The 20,436-nt window shown below is 45.9% G+C and overlaps 1 protein-coding gene across 2 annotated transcripts; it reads left to right on the forward strand.

Moving 5' to 3' along the window:
• The first annotated feature begins 118 nt into the window (after nt 1–118).
• Nucleotides 119–19,969, forward strand: JMJD6 (jumonji domain containing 6, arginine demethylase and lysine hydroxylase). 2 transcript variants are annotated; one of them, XM_066588049.1, is made up of 6 exons: nt 119–307; nt 5,255–5,643; nt 7,464–7,750; nt 9,057–9,192; nt 12,289–12,427; nt 14,856–19,969. In XM_066588049.1, the coding sequence occupies exons 1-6, from the start codon at nt 179–181 to the stop codon at nt 14,985–14,987; spliced, it is 1,212 nt and encodes a 403-aa protein (XP_066444146.1). In that variant the 5' UTR covers nt 119–178; the 3' UTR covers nt 14,988–19,969. The 2 variants fall into 2 exon arrangements, with proteins under 2 accessions (XP_066444146.1, XP_066444147.1); XM_066588050.1 differs by having other exon boundaries at nt 7,464–7,621.
• The last annotated feature ends 467 nt before the right edge of the window (nt 19,970–20,436 follow it).

Genomic DNA, 20,436 nt, shown 5'->3' on the forward strand with positions numbered 1-20,436 from the left:
CAGCAAATTCCTGCTGCCCTTCCCAACATGGCCGCCCACTGCGGACAGCGCCGGCAATGCGACGCCACACTTCCTGCTTCCTTGTCGGGCAATAGGAATGGGTTTTGGGATAGGCGGGCGGGGCGTGAGGGCTGCGGGGACATCGGTGAGCGCTGGGGAGATCGGCGGCGACACCGGGATGAACCACAAGAGTAAGAAGAGGATCAAGGAGGCGAAGCGCAGCGCCCGGCCGGAGCTCAAGGACTCTCAGGACTGGAGCCGCCACAACTATGCCGAGCTGTTCGGGCTGAGCCCCAGCAGCGTGCAGGTGAGCGCATTGCGCCAGGGTTGGAGCAGTGCAAGCGCTGTTCGGGCGCTCTTACACGGAGCAGCTTGCAGGCAGATCAATCAATTACAAATCCTTCAGTTTAGATGGAACGATTATCGGGCAAAGCAGTGAGCGACTAGTTCAGTCTGAACGCACGCCAACGAGTACCAGTCGCTTTTCGCTCGTCGCCCGTTTTACGCAGGCGTAAAAATCATTGTTAAGCTTAAATGGCGCTCGTTGTGTCCTTCTCAGACCACTTATACGGGACAGCCTTTGGCTAAACGCCCTGCAGGGGGCGTCACCGCTAGTTGTCGGCGCTCAGTGCTTCACATGCTATGTGTGAGCGGGGAGTGTTTAGGCGCAGCGAGAAGTCGGCGAATCAGCGGTGAGCGACAAATTAACGGTAAACGATAGCTGTGCGTTTATGTAACGATTATGGCGCATTTTCGTTCGTTTGAATGAATTTGCGCGATAATCCGGTGTAAATGGCGCTTTGTACAGTGAATGTGGACGATTGGTATTTAAACTGAATAATTAGCGAACGAGCCAACGGTGATTTTTAGGCGAGCGTGAAATGAGCGAGAAGCGAACAAATAGCGGTAAAGTACGTTCATCCTGATGATTGCGTTTAAAGTTTAAAAAAAAAAAAAAAAAATGCTCGTCCTTTCCTGCTTTTTTTTTTTTTGTTTGTCACCACGGTTACAGGCATAACGCACCCATAAAGTTGAGTAGACTAATTTTTTTGCCGAAAATCACAACAAAATTCAAACATGCTGTGATCTCTTATGTTTGTTTTTTCCTTAAATTAATATTTTTTTGGTCGGACTGTTTTTTTTTCGATTTTTAAAAATGCGCCGTGTCGATGTAAGCCTATAAAATCCTGCGCTTTATTTCCGTCCAAATTCAGTACGTTTTTTTTATTTTTTATTTTTTTCAGACAGAAAATCGGTTGGGAAAATGGCCGATGTGAACATAAGCCACAAGCGCCCCCATAATGGCGTGTGCGCCCCCCGCAGGTACCTGAGTGTACCTGCCCCACGTAACGGTATGTTCACACGTAGCGTTATACATTGTGGATTCGCATGCGGACAATACTGAGCGCGTTACAGTACCAGCCGCCCGAGCAAAATCGCATCCACGCGTCGTGGGAAAATCTGTAGCGTGAACGGAGCTGCGGCGCGGATACTAAATCCACCGCAAAGCGGTCTGTGCTGCGGATATTCACCGCGGTTTTCAGTCCTTCAAATGAGGGGATTACATCTGCGGTGAATACGTGCCAAAGTCCGCGGCGCGTCTGCGCAAAACACATCTGGACTTTGCCGCCAATTTACAGCAACGCCTAAAGAGATTTCCCCCTACGGACCGCACGTCCCGTGTGAGCGCGCTCGGCGCAAAACAACCATTATCCTGCTTCTGAAAACCACGCCAGACCTCTCTCACTAAAGCCTCGTTCACACTGGCGTTTACAGTTTGGGGACGTGAAAAACGCAGTTTTCATTGCTTGCATGTGCGTTTGCGCATTTTTTATGTCCGTGGCACATCTGCATTCATTTCGGTTTTCACATGTACAAAAAATACGCAAAAACCCAAATTGTTGTCGCTTTTTCCCACTGGCAGCATGTGTTTAAAAAAAAAAAACGCAAATCCTGACACAAAATTTTTCCCGCAGATTTTGCCCGTTGACGAGGCTAAAGCCGTACGCGAATCTGTGAGACAAAAATACGGCTTATTCACCCTGGCGTATTTTTGGTCCGTATTTTTTACTGACCTATTGAGTTAGTGTATTCAGGCGGGTTTTTTATGTGCGTAAAAAATTAAATAATAAAAAAAAAAAATCACAGCATGTTTTATTTTGGACAACATCTCGATGCAAAATCGCTCATGGAAGTCTATAGAAGTGTTAAAACGCCGTGAAACCGGGTGTTACGTACGTTTTTTACACTCCTATAGACTTTCGTGGGCGATTTAGGTCTGTGATGTTGTCTAACATGCTGGGATTCTTGTATTTATTTTTTTGGCGCACATAAAAAAACCCGTCTGACTACACTAATTCAATAGGGCCGTATTCAGTAAAACATACGGCCAGGAAATACGCTGGTGTGAATAATCCGTATTTCTTTCTCATAGATTCGCATACGGATTTAGCCTTGTCAACCGGCAAAATCTGCGGAGAGAATTTCCTGTCAGGATCCGCGTTTAGACGTGACCAGTGACTAATTACCACAGATCTGCGCAGAGTCACATTGGAAAGTCCGCCTGCAGGTTTTGCTCGTAGACGAGGCTAAATACGCAACAGAACTTTGGCACTTGACTGCAGATTTCTGTCACGGTTTTTAGTGGCAAAATCCGCGTTGGATTCCGCCGTGTGAACATACCTGAACAGTGCGGGCCCCTGAGGCGGTCTGGACCGGCTGTGGGGCCCCTGAGGCGGTCTGGACCGGCCAACCTAGAAGTGTTGTATATCTTTTCACTGTTTTATTCAATTTTTTGCTACAATTTTTTAATAAACCCTTAGGCCCCCCTGAACACGGGCGGAAATTCTGCGACGGGATTTCCCGCAATATTTCCGCTTGTGGAAGCTGCCATGGGGTTGCATTAGAAACGCAATCCTAGGCAGACGGCTGCGATTTGTCCGCGCGAAATCACACGCGGAAAACAAATCGCGGCATGCTCTATTTCTGTGCGGAGCTCGCAGAGGCCCGCACAGAAATGTCACTCCCGGGCCGCCAACTCCGCTCTGCGCATGCGCTGGCTGGCCGGCACATTAAAGAGCCGTGGGAGAGGTGAGGGCCGGACTGGTGCCTGCAGGGGCCCGGGTCGGGTCCCGCTGCGAGAATTCTCCGACCCGGCCGTCTGCAGGCGGCCTTACACTAATTGTTCCTGTTATATATAAATCCGCAGTTCTGTCCGATTTTAGTGAAATGTTGCCTGAGCGTTCTTCAGCACCAAACGATAAATACGGGCAGAATTAAATATCGAAAACCCACCCACTTCCTCTGTAATTTATGTCGCCCATAGCAACCAATCACAGCGCAGCTTTCATTTTTTATACTGCTGAAGTAAAATGAAAGCTGTGCTGTGATTGGTTGCTATGGGCACCACAGATTTTCTTTAGGGCAGCTTCCATAACAGTGCGGTGTGGCCCACTTTATATATTCCAGGACTGTTCATGAAATCACAGTGCGACGCCCCGGTATATCGCCTAGTATATATAATACACAACACACGGGTATATCACCTAACGGTAGTATTTTTAAATCTTATAGATCTAGTATGGCTCTCATCCTGCTTGTCGGCCCTCAGTGTGTCATTCTAGGGGATAGTGAGAAGGCGCCGTGGAGCTTGCTGGAAAATTTTGACTTATTGCTGCAGTACCTCACAGAGATACCCATGTGGCCGTGTCTGGTACTGCAGCATAGCAACCAGCCTCCTGGAGTAGAGCGCTGCGGTGCAGGTACTGCAGTGAATTGGTTGTTGGGCACTAGAGGGACGGTTCATGTTCTGTTCACATGGTTAACTCCCAACAGTCACATTTATTTTGGAAAAACCCTCTTAAAAATGTTGCTTGTTTTATTGTAGATTTTGAATTGATATCTCGTATTAGTAGATTTGGGGCAGAACTCGGTCGCCTTAAAGGGAGCACACATTTCTGTCCCCCTTCAGTCGGCGGTAGTAAAATAGCGGAGCTCTTATGCTGCATTTAGACGGGACGATTATGCTTCAGTCTGAACGCGAAGCGACGGCCGAACGGTAAACAAGAATCGCTTGCTTCTCATTCGTCCATAAAAGCCATCGTTAGCTCGTTCGTTTATCGTCCGGGTTAAACGGCGCCCGTTCGGTCCGTCTGAACGAGCCAATGATGCTTTTGCTGTATAAACGGCTTAACGAGTTAGCGGGGACGTCACTCACTCGTTAAAATGAAAATGGCCTCCTCTCAAGGACCCTTACTCGCCCCGTCGCGCTCCTTCGCCACTCTCCGGTGCTCGGTGAACTTCACAATGTAGCGAGCCGGCAATGGGCATGTGACTGCTGCAGCCAATCACCAACTCTCTTCAGCTGGTAAATAGCTGGGGCACTCACGTGACCCGGTGTTATGTCGGCATCACTCCCCTCCAGGAAGTGAGGTTCACCGGGGAGTGGGCAGACTGGACTGGCAGGAGGGGAGCAGTAATCACCGCGGCTAATCAAGCGCTTTCTGTCAGCGCTGCAACACAGCGGGGTGCGGAGCGGAAGGTGCTGCCCCCACACTGGCAGTGTCTGCCACTTGTAACTGCAGGCGCTGGTCTTATTACAATGGATGGGATCCGTGTCCGCACTACACGGGTAGAGCAGCAACTTCCGCTTCAAATCGCTGAGTGTTGCGGTGTCTGATCAGCCGGAGTCCCAATCGGCGGACCCCGGCCAATAAACTTGAACCGAGAACCGGAGCTACAGCCGTGTGAAGTAGAACGAGCTCTGTTCGTCCAAAACCGTAATGCCCTTTCCCTGCAGAACCAACAGGGCTCCTTCTAAACTGTAGGGGGGTTAAAATCCGTATTGGAAAACGTAGATGCGGATTTCTGGCGCACGTTTGCATTACAACTTGCCCCTCTGCGTGCCGATTGTCCCCATTGAATGGGGCTGATCTGCATTTGGGTATCCCGACATGGCATCCTTGTCGTGAAGTGACATGCCACCGTATAGACCGTAGCGCTGATTCCCGTTCAACTGAATGGGCCGCTTATTTGCCACAAATTTGATATAGAGTATGAATGGAGTGAGATTCTGTGGCCAATTCCTATGTGTGAGCGGGGCCTTAGAGGGTCGATGCATCAAAAAAGGAAATATGTAGAGTAAACTTCGATGAGTTGAGCATCCGATGGTCTGGAGACCCCACTGGTCTACCGTACTCCGTAGAGCCGCAGTAATGCCGGTATCACTCATGTGTTCCTTCTCTTCTTACTCTAGGACAATGTGGAGCGTGTTGATTCCATACAGCTTTCCCCTGAAGAGTTCATCGAGCGCTACGAGAAGCCTTACAAGCCGGTGGTGATTCTCAACGCTTCACTGACTTGGCCAGCTCAAGAGAAATGGACCCTAGAAAGACTTAAACGCAAGTACCGCAACCAGAAGTTCAAGTGCGGAGAAGATAACGACGGGTATTCGGTGAAGATGAAGATGAAATATTACATTGAGTACATGGAAGGGACGCGGGACGACAGTCCGTTGTACATATTTGATAGCAGCTACGGGGAGCACCCTAAGAGACGGAAACTGCTGGAAGATTATGATGTGCCAAAGTATTTTCAAGATGACCTTTTTCAGTTCGCAGGAGAGAAAAGGCGACCACCGTACAGGTGTGGCAGTACTACGGTACCTGATAACACTCCAGTTCTGGTTTATTTAAAAAAAAAAAAAGGGGGGGTATCCTTGTCACCCATGGTAGACAAAGTTGTTTATTTGTTAAAGGGGCTGTCTGGTCCTTGTACTATTGATTACCTATTCTGGGGTATAGTCATTAATAGTGAACCGGTGGGGGTCTGCTGCTTGGGAGGTCACCGGGCCAGCTGTTAATGTTGACGGCGTTGGAAGCAGATAGCGCTATTCATATTGCAGTGGCCCAGTTTGGTAGTGCAGGCCCAGCACCTGTTGAATTCAATGAGAGTTGGGCCTGCAGTACCAAACTGGGCCACTGCATTGTTGACAGTGCTGTCTACACAGTTAGAGGGTCCAGGGGTCAGCTGATTGGTGGGGATCCAGAGCTGTAGCCCCCCCCCCCACTGATTAACTATTGATGACTATACCTGAGGATCGATCAATGGTAAAAGGCCCCAAAACCTTTTTTAACCCCTTAATGTATCATGACCTACAGTTGCATCATGAAGGTTCAGGGTTTGTTTGGAGGGGGATGGGGAGTCGATGCCATTCCATACAATGCATGTGGCATCTGACACCCGCCCACAGCAGCTGTGTTCAGCACTACCACAGATCGCAGCTGTTAACCCCTTAAACGTTGCCGTCAATTCTGAAAGTCGCATTTAAATGCTCCGATCGGAGTTCAGGGGTCCTGAACGGTCCCCTGCAATGAGATCTCAGGGTGCTGTTTGTTGACCTTGGCAGCCTGGGGCCTTCAGAGAGCCCCCATGGCTGCCATTGCAGATTCCCTGTCAGATCACGGTATAATGTAATACTATGGCATTACATCATAGTGCAGGATCGATCAAACCATCGCAAGTTCATGTCCTCCCATAGGGGGCAAAATGTAATATTCTTTTCTTAAATGTAAAAATCAGTTTCAAAAAGTTTTTTTATAATTTAAAACAAAAGGCAATAAAAGTACAAAAAAAAGCAAAATTATTATTTTTTTCATATTTACAAAAACAAAAGTGGTGTATCTGCGTCCAGAAAAGTATGATCAATAAAATGAACACATTATTTACCCCGCACGGTGAACATCAGAAAATACACAAAGTTTTTGGTCGCCCTGTCTCCAGAAAAAAAAAATGTAATGTACTCCAAAATGGTTCCAATAGAAACTGCAGGATGTCCCGAAAATAATGAGTGACTAAGTCAATGAAACAAAATAAAAATATTCTGGCTATCAGAAGATGGCGGCAAAAAACAACTTTATTTTTTAAAAGTAGTAGTGCGGCAAAAAAACACTAAAGCTTTGGAATCGTAGTAATCGTACTGACCCATAGAATAACATTATGTCGTTCTGGCTGCATTGTGTGCACCGTAGAAACAAAACTCACCCCCACCACCACCCCAAGATGTGCTTTTTTTTTTTTTTTTGCAGATTTTTAACAGTTTTCCAGTACATTATATGGGGTACATTAGATAGTGCCATTGGAAAAGACAAATCGTCCCTCAAAAAACAAGCCGCAGACATCCATGTTGATCGATAAATAAGAGTTATTATATATATATATATATATATATATATATATATATAATTATTTTTTATTTTTTTTTAAGTGGGGAAGGAAAGCCAAAAATGAGGAATACAAAAAAAAAAGGGGGTGGGGGGGTTAAAGAAATTGTTGAGCGCTGGAGAGCAATAGGCTGGAGGCTGTTGGTCTTTAGTAATGCTAGAAATATTTTTAGAGACTAGTAGACTTTAGGTTGTGGCTTATGACCGGTCACTGAAATGACGCATGTGCTTGTCTCCCTCCAGATGGTTTGTGATGGGACCGCCTCGCTCTGGAACAGGGATTCACATCGACCCGCTAGGAACCAGTGCGTGGAACGCTCTGGTCCATGGACACAAGCGCTGGTGCCTCTTCCCCACCAATACTCCACGTGAGCTGATCAAAGTGACCCGAGAAGATGGAGGTAACCAGCAGGATGAGGCCATCACTTGGTTTAATGTCATCTATCCCCGTACGCTGCTGCCCACTTGGCCGGCTGAGTTTAAGCCATTAGAGATCTTACAGAAGCCTGGAGAAACGGTGTTTGTACCAGGTAAATACTCCTTTCTGATACCCGCAGACATAGCAGAGCTGGCTGTTTTAGCGCAGCTGCACAGAGTTTGTCACAACTCCTCGTGATATCCTAATGTGTTAAATGTTAAACTACAAATTCAGCTCTGCTATATCTGTCACACAAGGGAAGGATCTGTGTATCTTGTCTTATGACGCTTTGCGTTCACCATTTTCTGGACCTGTGTTTGCGGTCAGCGAATGGGAATACTTGTGTTGCTGACGTACACAACGTGCGATATATGCGGAACTGACGGGAGTTAAAATGACGTGTCCTCCTAGCTGGGATTCCACTTTGTTCTAGTGATCGTCTGGAGTCACGGTGGTCCGGTCCCTGCTCGTCGGTGGTATATCCAACAGTCTGTCACCAATGTGTGTTATGTGCGCACATCTGACCACCTTAAAGAGTTTGGCTCAACTATCTATCCAATAGCAGCTGGCATCAGCAGTTTGCACTTGACAGTCAGTAACTTCAATAACCTACAATGTAAAACACGCATTCCACTGATCTTATGGGAGAGGAGATGGGATCTGTATGTTGTCTTTAATCCCTTCCTGACCACATCAAGTAAATATACGTCATGCGATAATGCAGGGTATATGGAGCGGCCTCGGGAGCGAAGTCTGCTCCATACCCGGCGATTATTAGCTGTTTTTAACAACTGCTGGTAATTGCTGTGATCAGAGTTGGCTCTGATTATGGCAGCTACCTGTTTAGATACCGCTGTCAAAGCTGTCCGTGTGTCTAAACAGTCTGCAGGAGGAGGTAACTCTTTCCCGCACCTGGGACGCGATCGGTGGGTGGTGATGGGCTAGTATGGCAGCCCGGAGCCTATTGAAGACTTCCATGGCTGCCATGCATAGTTGCCTTTTAAGCCATGCCCGTGGCAAGGCTTCAAAGGCAATATTAAAAAATTAAATAAAAAAATATATACTACAATATTGTCTCTCCAGCATGTCCCATACTGCACTACTGGCTTTAGCCAGCAGATGGCACCATTGTATAATGGCAAAAAGAGAAAGCACCCTAGGAAACCCTGAATCCAAAATTGGATTGCAAAGGGTTAAAATATCACAGTTTATCCCACACAATGGAATCTGTCATTGCAAACTGCTGCGATTCGGAAAGCTAAAGGAAGCCCAGCGCGCTACTAGATGGGTGTGACTAAGGAAGTGGCCGTTCAGTGTATTTTCTACGCAATTTGTATTGAACTAGTTTATTTTCTGCCATGTTGCCCTATCAATGCATCCTGTGAAGTCCTGTAAAATATATCTTTTTGTTCCCCCAGGTGGTTGGTGGCATGTTGTACTGAACTTAGACACCGCTATCGCCATTACCCAGAACTTTGCCAGCTGTACTAACTTCCCGGTGGTTTGGCACAAGACTGTCAGAGGGAGGCCTAAACTGTCCAGAAAGTGGTACAGGTAAGAGGAGGTGCTAGTAGTAATGGAATAGTAATGAAAAGTACCCGTCAGAGTTGCCCCGTTCCGTTTTCTTGCTTAGACCCCTATGGATAATGGTGAAGTAGGAGATCAAGATGTGCCTCCGCTCTACTATCACCGTCTTTGTTTCAGTTGGATTAGCCTGTGTTGTACCTCCCAGTATTGTTGTTCCGCTCACCAGCGCATCCACTGATCTAGTACAACCGTCCGTCATCTCAAGGATTTTGGCTTTTCCTCCTCCTGACAATTTGTAATTACTATGACATGGATTTATTCATACAAAACTTTCCAACAATCCAGTGCGGCATTAGGGAGCAAAAATAATTGTAATCAGCAGCTCAGAGCTGGATCCCTACCTGTGGGCATTGTAAGAGTTGGAAATACACATGTAGACATGCCACCACTACGAGAGTGATCCATATGTCAGCGATGGGTAATAAAAGAGAACTAAAACAGGCGGATCTCCTCATGGGACTACATGTAGGGAATGATGGGGACTTGGTGGAATCTTACCTATTTTGCTTCTGTGCTGGACATAACAACCAGTAGTGCATTTGATACAGTCACCGGGTCATCAGTGGATCCTAGTGGCCCCCAATAAGGGAAAAACCACAGGCAGCATGAACCGGAGACATCCCCCATGTAACTGTCGGATAAAAGATAATTAAAAGTTCTGGAGTCAGAGGAAGGCTGTGCCGGCTTCTCCCCTTCCTGATCATGTAGCTTGTCAGCTCTGTGCCCACTTGTATATAGTGAGACAGCTGTCAGTCAGTATGATGTGGGTGGGAGGAGGCCGGCGCCACTCTCCTCTAAGACTCATTAGTTCTGTTCTGACTCGGACTTTAAATCATTTATTCTGAAATGCTACAGCATTTCAGAATCGCACTTACATGGGGGTGCAGTACATACCTGTCTAGGGTTCATTCTGCCGTGGTTCAGGAAGCATGGACCTGGTGACTAGTTCCCTCTAAGGAAGGGCTGGAAGATTACATATTTCTTTTTATACTTTCCAGGTTTAGTATTGCCTTAAAGGGGTTTTATCATGACTATGAAAAACTTCTTCTCCAGCAGCTGGGCCCGTTATAAAATTTAAAAAAAAATAGATCACACTCCTCTCCTCTAGGACCCCCGAAGCTGAGCGGCTTACATTGCTCTGGCATTGGCTTCTGGGTAGACGGACAGGCAGAAGCATGTGCCTAATCAAAGGCTGTAATGTCACATCACCAAACTCCTGGCATCATGGCACCCAGGATGTTAGTGCTGATGCCAGGAGTGCTAACTGTGACGCTGCGATCACTTGCTTCTGCCTGGCCGCCTACTTGGAAGCTGAGGCAGTGTGAGTCGCTCAGCTCTGAGGAGTGGGGAGTACGATCTATTTATTTTATAGTTTAAGTTGCTGCATGATTCTTATGACCTACTGAAGCCGTCAAGAAAATGCGAGTCCCTAGTGGGAAAAATAACAGAATTCCATCTGGTTTTTAAAGGGATGTTCCCTTCTGCCTGTTTTCTCTCCTGTACATCTTCTGCGGCTGGCCACTTCCTGGCTACCCTGCAGTGGGACCTCGCCTGCTGATTGATAGCGCTGTTGCCTTAAAAACCACCTTCCATGGTTCATCCAACTGTGCTAGTTGTCTTGTTCTCTCCGCCATTGCTCTTCTTCAGTCCCCCTACCACTTGGGACTTCCTTTACACCATCTGTTCATGTTTGCCTTCGCCTGCTACATCTGTTTTGCTCAACCCACATGCTGCCGAGATACAGAAGGTGCCGGCTCTACAGCCTGGGCTGCTATCTCTGTAACTTACATAGAGATAATGGGGTCCAGACATTTGGGGTCCAGTAGACGAGCCGATTTATGGTTTGAAGGAGCGAACGATGTCCGAGTTCTCTACAGACAGATATATCGTTGGCTTATTCAAATGGAAAAATTGTTCAGTTGATCACATTCATTGTATAAATAAGTGAATGGGAATGACTGAACAATTGGTATTAAAACCCAACAATTAGTGAATGAGCCAACGATGATTTTTATGCTTGTAGAAAATAAATGAAAAGCAAAAGATTATCGTTCATTTTCATTAGTCTGAATTATTATCTTTTTTTTTTGAACGATAATCGTTCCATGTAAAAGGGCCTTTAGTGCCGGCACAGTCTCAGCACCAAGAAGGGCTCAGCAGATCCATAAACAAGATCTATACGGCTTCGGAGCTACTGCACATGCCCAAAAGCTGTCCTCCTGAGATGAATTGCAGAGCAGTGGCCAAGCCGGGAGGGTACTCCCAAGAACCCAGTCATGAGAAACTGGCGCACACAAGCGCTGCCACAGGAGAACGGAGATGCCCGGTCCTCTTGACAGCAAAATTAGAAAAGTGAAGCTTTCTCTGTAGTTCTGCTTTTTGGATGCAGCAAGCAAATTGGTGAGCTGCTCCATTTCACTTATTAGGGCGCTTTCACAAGTAGCGGCTTCTCCGCAGCAGAAAATCCGCACTGGATTTTGTTGCCCTGATGTAAACGCACCCTTAGACACAATGGACGTTGATTAATGAAATGGGAGTACCCTTTTAAGGTGTACCTGGAGTTTCAGAAAACCTCTGACATGTTAGAAGCTTTGATCATTGAGGATCCTGGCCGGTGCTGGGACTTCTACTAACTGCTAAACTAATGGGGCAGAAGCAGCACTGCGCCCCTTTAACTATGATTGGCTCCGCTAGGAGACACAAGCGTACGGACTTGGATATACTCTCTGTGGATCCCTACACCGCTCTGCTCTGGTCTGAGGATCAGCCGAGCATTGCTGATTACAGTCTAAAGGGCACAGTGCTCTGCTGCATGCTCCCGCCCCTTTGTTTCAGAAACTGCCACTAATCAAAACTTTTGGCATGTCACTATGACCTCTCAAAAGTTTTGTGAAACTGCAGGTACACTTTACGTACGGCTTCTCTGCTATAGTACCTGCACTTTCACCTTCGGAGCGCTTCTACTCTGTCGGACGTTTTCGGCTCCTTCCGGAAGCTGTACACTGCCCCATATTACTCTTGGTGATTTTTTTTATTTTTTTTTGCATTGTTTTTCCTCTGTAGGATCTTAAAGCAGGAGCGTCCTGAGCTGGCAGCATTGGCTGATACTGTGGACTTACAGGAATCGACCGGCATCGCCTCTGACTCTTCAAGTGACTCATCCAGCTCTTCATCCTCCAGCTCCTCCGAATCCGGATCAGAGGTAGTTCTAAAGTGTTCTAGGAGCCTCTCGCCTCCCTCCACCAGTTTAGTTACTTGGCAGCACATGGTAATAAGCATTAGCAGACGGGATGTCTCTACAAGTCTGATTGTAGCACTGGGTTGATCTGTTGTGACAGATCTCCAGTGAAGGTAAATCCTGCATCTAAAAACCGCAACTAGCGGAAGTAATATGATTAGTAGTTTCCGCACGAAGCTTGTCGCTACAATATGGATTTCATACATCTCTGGCTTTGTGGTTTAAGGAATGTTGGTGCCACTATGTCCACCAAACATTAATAGAAATAGTGACTTGTCCTCTGTGTAGGAGACCAAGGAGCTCAGAGGATTTAAAGAGGTATACCTAGAATTGACATTTCTCATCTACCTGCAGAATAGTTGCCAGGACCTTCAGTGGTCGTGAGAACACGGGTCCTGTGTTCTTCTATCTCTGGCAATCATACAGTGTTGAATGGAGCCACAGCACATATACTGGGCACCTCCTCAGCTGTACAGTCCATTGGGTGGTCCTATCAGTGATTGACGGCCCTCTGTGTGTACAGTCATATAGATAGCTGTCAATCACTGATAGCCTCGCCCATTGGACTGTTCAGCTCAGAATGCGTCGCGGTGTTTCATATGTCAGTCTTTGTTGCATTGGATTGAACTTGCACAAGATTCTCACCCGTGTAAATACAGCCTTGGTGACAACTCATTTTAGCAATAAGGACCAATAAATAGTTTCCTCTTCTGAGTTCCAGCGATCATAACGTTATTTTTCTCATAGCTGCGCGGCACCTTGTGTTTTGCGGGATGAGTTCTCGCTTTTATAGAAACTTAGTTTTTTTTCTCATGGACCTGCCACAAAAAAAAGTATAAATTTCGCCATTGTTTTTGGGATATATTTTTACGGTATTCATCATGCGGTATGAATATTATGTTAACTATTTTTTTGTAGGCCATTACGATTATGGCAACACCAACTTTTATAAAAGGTTTTTATTATGTTTTACTACTGTTCCACAATATAAATCATTTAGGAAAAGAAAAAAATGTGTCGCCACATTCCAGGAACAAAGCATTATTTCACTACAGTATCAACAGAGTTGCATGAGGACTTGTTTTTGCTGGATCACTTGTAGTTTTTATTGATAAAACGATTTTTTGATTATTTTTCATTTCTGTTCTGTGGAAGCAAGATTTTTTTTTTTTTTTCAAAAACAAATTTTTTCTGTAAAACGTTAACATGCAGCTGTCTGCAATGACTGCGACATCTGTGGAGGTGAAAAGCGTAGAGGAGTGTGACAATCAAAGACAAATATGTTCTCCAATTGATAAAAGGGGGTGATAACATGAATAAAAGTCCACATTATCCGCCCCTTGGACAGACAGGAGAACCGTACACAAATTATTCTCCCCCCCTGCTTTGCACACAGACATGACCGCTGTAAGTTCTGTATTCCTGGTCCCACTTCAGACAGCTGGATCTCCTGCTCTATTAGTGCTATCAATGTGTTTTTAGTATCATTTTAAAACCAAGATGTCGGTAACGCTGATAGAACAAAGGTACAGCCATTTGAAGTAGAAGAAGCTCAGTTCGTCCTAAACTGTAATGTCCTTTTCAGTAAACTGTAGGGGTTAATGTATTGTCTGGTTTAGATGCTCCCTTTTCCATACCGAATAATAAGGATTTTTTTTTTCTTGGGTAGAAGAATGGATGGTCCTTTTAGTAGATTGTCAACCATTCGGCTGCTGGGAAAAAGGCCAACAAGAGATGAAGTGGCGGGGACTTGACTAGTCGCTTCATTGTAAGGATCGACAGGGTCACATGGGTTCACTGGACACTGTTTTCATATCCTAGTCTCCCTTTAAAAGCTACAATTCTAGATACTTAGGCCGCCTGCCCACGGCCAGGTCAAATTCTGCATATGTGATCCAGCTGCGGAATTAAACCCTGCGCCCAGCCGGTGACCCCACATACCTGTCCGCAGTCTTCAGATTCCGTACTGCGGGCCGTCGCACATGCACAGTACAGATTATGGCGTGCCATCGCTGTGACCTTTGCGCAATGATGATTGCGGAAGGGCCGCGGGTCGGACGGCCTTTATTGACCTCAATGGAAGCTGTCCGCACGGAATTTGGCTCAAAATAGAGAGCATGCTGCGATTTAATTTTTTTTTTCCTCCGCGACCAGAAAATCGCAACTGATTTCCATTTGTGGGTAGTAAAAAACGCTTTTCCATAGCATGCTATGGGCGGTATTTGCTGTGGAATCCGGAGGCGGATGCCCACTCCGGATTCCGTAATGCAAATCCGTCCGTGTGCAGGAGGCCAATATTTGGTATTTTTGTAAATGCATTCCTCTAGCATACAAGCAAATGTTCTTTCCCTTTAAGAACACTTTCTCATTTCCCACTTTATTCTCCCCACAGGACGACTCAAGCTCTGGAGCGGAGACGATGACGCACAGAAAGAAGAAGAGGAGAACCTGCAGTGGGATGGGGAACGGAGACAGCACCACGCAGGATGACTGCGTCAGCAAAGAGCGGAGCTCCTCCAGGTGACAGCCGGGACACAGTGTTTCAACCAGAGACAGAAATGGTTCCTGCACATGATCCCAAGGGGACGGTTTCTTAGTTCTGATTACCCTAATTTGCTGCTCGGTATCTACAGAACAAGCTCAGTGCCACCATTTTATATATAGTACATTACTGGTATGAATACTAACTTCTGTACTCCTCCCTCTGAAATGATGACTGGCAAGGGTTGAGAAGCCTCAAATTGTCCTTACCGGATGAAGAATGGTAGCAATGCCTCTTGGGAAATTATCTGCATTGAGCATGCTCAGAATCACGTTTTAGGTTTTTAAACAGGCAATTAATTATACGTTAATTTTGCAACGTCCTCCGGGTCAGTTACGTTAAATAGTTCAGTGGTTTTAACACCAGCTCCTGCAGCAAATGAGGTCTGTGCAGGTTGAAGCTGCCACTTGGCCTGTTTCATTGACCTTCGGGTGGCACATTGGTTCATTAGCTCATTCTCTAAAGTTTTTCAATTCATTTTTGAGTAAAATGCAGAGGGTATCATTATCCCATGACATCCAGAAGCTCTGCTATGGTTGCCCGGTGACTGCCCGCTGAGTAATATTGGGCACTGGTCAGCAAATGGTATGCAATAACATATCCATAGCGGTGTCTGATGGATACCTTAATGCATATTTACTAAAGGATCCTGTTCAATTTATGTTAAAGCGACCCTCTGGGCATGGACTAACAAAGATGGCCGCACCAGCTTCTCTGACTGGTGCACAATGTGTATTAAGATGCATCATTAGTCTTAAGACATTATACCTGCATTGATTGACCAGTCAGAGCAGCATGCAGTGTCTTAGACTATCAATGAATACTAAGACACAGTGTGCATCAGGTAATCGGAGAAGCGGTGGCCATCTTTGTTTGTCTAGACCCGGAGGGTTGTGGCGAGATTGAAAGTATCTTATGTATTGATGAATATCTGCTTAGAGGAGCTCCAACAACTGGGACCCCTGCTAACCGCAAGATATTAGGGTCCTGAGCCTCGTGTGAATGGAGCAGTAGTTAAAGCATGTCCCTCCCTTCCTTTCAATAGGACTGTTGGACATGGCAAATTTCAAGCCCTCGGCTGTCTCCAGCAGTTCCATTAACAGGACTGCCTCTCCATCCAGGGACTTACGGCACCCCTTTGCACATGTCAGCGGGGGTCTCATCGTTGGACCCTCGCCTATTGAATGGTTATACTATAGGGATAACTTTCAATCTAAGCGCAACCCCTTATGCAGTTTCGCTATGGTCATTCATGATTTGCATCTCCCTGGTCTTTAGGTTGGATTGTAAGATCTTGCCCTATGCAAACCCTCTGTCCAAATGTGAATTTTTAACTTTTTTTTTTTTTCTGCTGATTGGTTTTTATTCTTCAGCTGTCATGTTACTGAATGGTCTCTCAGTTCCGTTCTAGGATCAATGTAAAAATCTTTACTACATCGTTTCATATTAATATGGAAATGCCAAAAATATCATTTCTATCTAATTAAAGTTAAAATGATTTCGTTTTACTGATTTGACATTATGTAAGTCATACATGGATTAGATTTGTGGTGAACCGCGGTGGAACATGTGGGTCTTGGCGGTGATTTTAATGTAAGGCATGTTCTTGTCTGCCCGTTAAAATCGGCACTGGGACCAGCACATCCTCCAAAGTTCCAGCACTAGGACTAGACCTGACCTACAGAGGTAAAACTATAGTGGGTGCAGAAGATATGGTCGCATCTGGGCCCTGGAGTCTTAGAGGGCCATAAGTTCTCTCTTCCCCATCTTAGGAGACCAGTACGATGTGTGTAGGAATTGGCTCGGGATCAGCCGGGATGCGCATGACAAGTCAGACCTTCAGTGCAAGCAGCCCAGATATTCATCTTCAAACTCAAAATGCCGTTTATTCTTCGCTGCAGCTTTACAAATATCGGCCAATCTGGGTACTGATACAGAAATACTCCGCCTGTCTGGATCTAACTTTTTATATAGCACAGCCCTCACTACCGACTGGTGGGCTACCCCCTTCCAGCCTAACTGTATAAGCAAAACGGGTCCTTATAGAAGTCCTGTACTTACACAGTGTAGCAGCTCCCACAGCTTTGGGTGTCTGTCTCCAGACGTAGAGAGAGGCTGTGCAATTCCTCTGCCCTTTTAACACACAACTACGGATGCTGGCCATTAATTTAATTAATTAGCAGGTGAGCTTGCTGCTTTACAGCATGATAGGAAAATTATACCTCCCATCCACTACAACTCCTATCATCCTGTCGCATATGAATGAAGCATTATAGTTGGGGCCCTCAGCAACTTCAAGTTACATCTCTGCTGACCTGCATGAGGTTTTTCAGTTCAGGCCTAATGTCCACAGGCAGATTCTTGCTGCGTAACCTGGAGTGGGCGTTCTGCTCCGGATTCCGCAGCTATAAGACTCCATAGCAATCTATGGTAAAACGATCCTTCATGTCCATGAGCGGAAACCAATTGCGGATAAAAATAAAATTCCAGCATGCTCCATTTTGCTGTGGTTCCTGCACGGACTGCTTCCATTGAAGTTAATGGAAGCCGTCCAATCCGTGGCACGTCCACAACTGATATTGTGGATTCCGCAGGAAAGCAGGAGTTTGGATAAAAAAAATCTACTGCACATGTGCGCTGGCCGGCGCTTCCGCACACATCCACAGTACTGAAAAAAGAAGACCCAGACAGGTAAGTAGGGTTGCTGGCTGCAGGCAGGGTCGGATTCCGCTGCGGGCTCCTGCATGCAAATTCAACCTAGATGGTGAGCGGTCTGCAAATTATGTTTTATGAGGAACGGTTAAAGGATCTGGGAATGTTTAGCTTGCAGAAAAGAAGCTGAGAGGAGACTTAATAGCTGTCTACAAATATCTGAAGGGCTATCACAGTGCAGAGGGATCAGCCCTATTCTCATCTGTACAAGGAAAGACTAGAAGCAATGGGATTAAACTGAAAGGGAGGAAACAGATTAGATATTCGACAGTGAGGGGGATCCATGAGTGGAACATGTTACCACGGGAGGTGGAGAGTTCTCCTTCAATGGAAGTGTTCAAGCAAAGGCTGGACAGACATCTGTCTGGGATGATTTAGTGAATCCTGCATTGAGCAGGGGGTTGGACCCGATGACCCTGGAGGTCCCTTCCAACTCTATGATAAATTCATATTCTGCTATGTACAGTTGTGGCCAACCTTATTGGTACCCTTGTTTGTTTACTATCAGAAAGCCAGCATCCTCAGAAATAAGTGGATTTGTACTAATATTGTGTCTTTTTAGAACATTTTTAATAGCATGTGCAAATACATTCAACAGAAACGTTTCCCTGTTGTCATACCTGCCGTCTTTCTAAGGAGAGATGGCGAATAGGCCTAGTATGTGACCTGGACAGGATTAAAGGCCCTAATGGTTGAACAACTTCGGCAATGACGCCTCCAAACCCTTTCTGTAGCCATCAGTTGGCTTCTTGTCTCGGTCTGCGTGTAGTTTCTTCCGCTCCAGTTCTTTTTAAGCACTTGAATGTTTGCCGGTTCCTTCTCTCGACAGCAGATTTCGGTTCTGCAAAGATTTTCAATGGGATGGAGATCAGGAATAATTTCTGTCCGGTTTGACGGTCTTTCTTCCTTCCCCGTTCTTGTGTACATCTGGATGAGTGCTTTGGGTCATTATGGAGGACCTATTTTGTTTGATGCAATCTAGTTTTCCTATCCCTGGCAGCACATGTCACGCTGATCCTTTAATTTCCTTGTTCCTGTAACACGTTCAAGGCCTCCCGTCCTGGAGACGGCAAAGCTGCCCCACAACATTATGGATCCTCCGCCATTCTTCACAGTAGGTGGGCTCCACTTCACAGGCTTCATTTCATCATCTATGAACATCATGCTGGCATGCATTGCCAAAGAGCTGTAGTTTGGTTTCATCTGTCCATAGAACATTTTCCCAGAAGGATTGGGGTCTGTCTGTGTAACTTCTGGCAAAGTTCAGTTGCTTTTTTTTTCTATGCCTTTCTTTAAGAATGGGGTCCTCCTTGGCCTTTGCCCATAGAGCCCTGTTTTGTACAGTGTGCACCTTATGGTACTGGTTCATCACTCCAGACATCTCCAGTTTATCATGAAGTTCTTTGAATAATCTCAATGGTTGATTTTTATCTGATTTTTGAACCAAGTTTCATGGGGTTCCCTCATCAACTTTCCTCTTTCCACCGCATCTTGGAAGGTTCTTGATTGGTCCATGAGTAGCAGATTTCTTGTTAACATTTGTTGAAGCGAAGATGTCTTAGGAGATAGTTTTATAACCTCTAGTACTTAATATTCAGGGGTGCTAATAATGTTAACCACAGCTGTATAGCAGATGAGGAGAAATGGAAACGGCGCCACTCTTGTCCTTTTTGGCTACGTCCAGCATTACAGCTCAGCCCATTTACTTGCATAGGGCAGCTCTCTACTATTGCACACAACTCATGGACAAACGTCATGTTTCTTATAATCCCATGAAATGACCCCATAACCTGGTTCAGCACTTAATTATATATTACAAAACACATCATCTATATCCCCTCCGCTTATTGGACAGCGGACACGAGACAATAGAAACCTCTTATCCCTTGGCAGACAGAGTAAATTTCATTCTCCGGCTGCTGCTTTGAAGTGATTTAATTAATAATTCCCCTAGAAATCCGGAACATTAAATACAGCACAAACCTACTACCCTCCAGGAGCGAGAAATGAAATAGTAATTTTGCTGCGATCGCATAAGTCCCAGAGATTTCCCTGAGCAGCCAAATGATCCCAATCTAAATGAACCTTAGCCGCGGGTGTCTTCATTAATTATATCAACATACAGGAAATGTGTATTTTTTAAGCTGCAGTCTGTGATCACTGGTAATTTACAGTCCCTTCCCTCTTTAATTTGTATTTCATTTTTTTTTAATGTTTTCTAACAAAAAATAAAATTGAGTTTAACGCTGTGTAATCGCTTTCTTTGTTGGAGGAGGGGTGCGCACATGTCTATTGTAGGGGTTGGCCATGGGGGGGGGGGGGGTGTTTGCGGACATGTCTATTAACCCTTTAGTGACGGCCCAATAGTGTTTTTACGTCCTGCGTTGGCAGGACGTGTATGGAGTGAGATAGTGCCGTACGGCTGGTTGTGGCTATTAACCCTTTGAATGCCGCTGTCAATTCTGAGAGCGGCATTTAAATCCCTGAACTATGTTCGGGGGTCCCATACGTCCCCCTCGCGGTGAGATCAGGGGAGCCGTACGGGTGTCATGGCAGCCGAGGGCCTTCTGAAAGGCCCCAGGGCTGCCTTAGCAGACTGCCTATCAAGCCATCCCCGTGGGGTGGCTTGATAGACTGCCTGTCAAAAAGCAGTATGACGTAATGCTATAGCAGGAGCGATCAAAGCATCGCTGGTTGTAGTCCTCTAGGAGGACTAAAA

The sequence above is a fragment of the Eleutherodactylus coqui genome, chromosome 13, assembly GCF_035609145.1.
Source record: "Eleutherodactylus coqui strain aEleCoq1 chromosome 13, aEleCoq1.hap1, whole genome shotgun sequence".
NCBI lineage: Eukaryota > Metazoa > Chordata > Amphibia > Anura > Eleutherodactylidae > Eleutherodactylus > Eleutherodactylus coqui.

Bases quoted from the DNA above. Each gene is read 5' to 3' on its own strand.
- JMJD6 (XM_066588049.1), top strand. From the start codon at position 179: ATGAACCACAAGAGTAAGAAGAGGATCAAGGAGGCGAAGCGCAGCGCC. The intron at 5,644-7,463 runs GTGTGGCAGTAC...GTCTCCCTCCAG, and splicing joins AAAAGGCGACCACCGTACAG to ATGGTTTGTGATGGGACCGC. The intron at 9,193-12,288 runs GTAAGAGGAGGT...TTTCCTCTGTAG, and splicing joins CTGTCCAGAAAGTGGTACAG to GATCTTAAAGCAGGAGCGTC.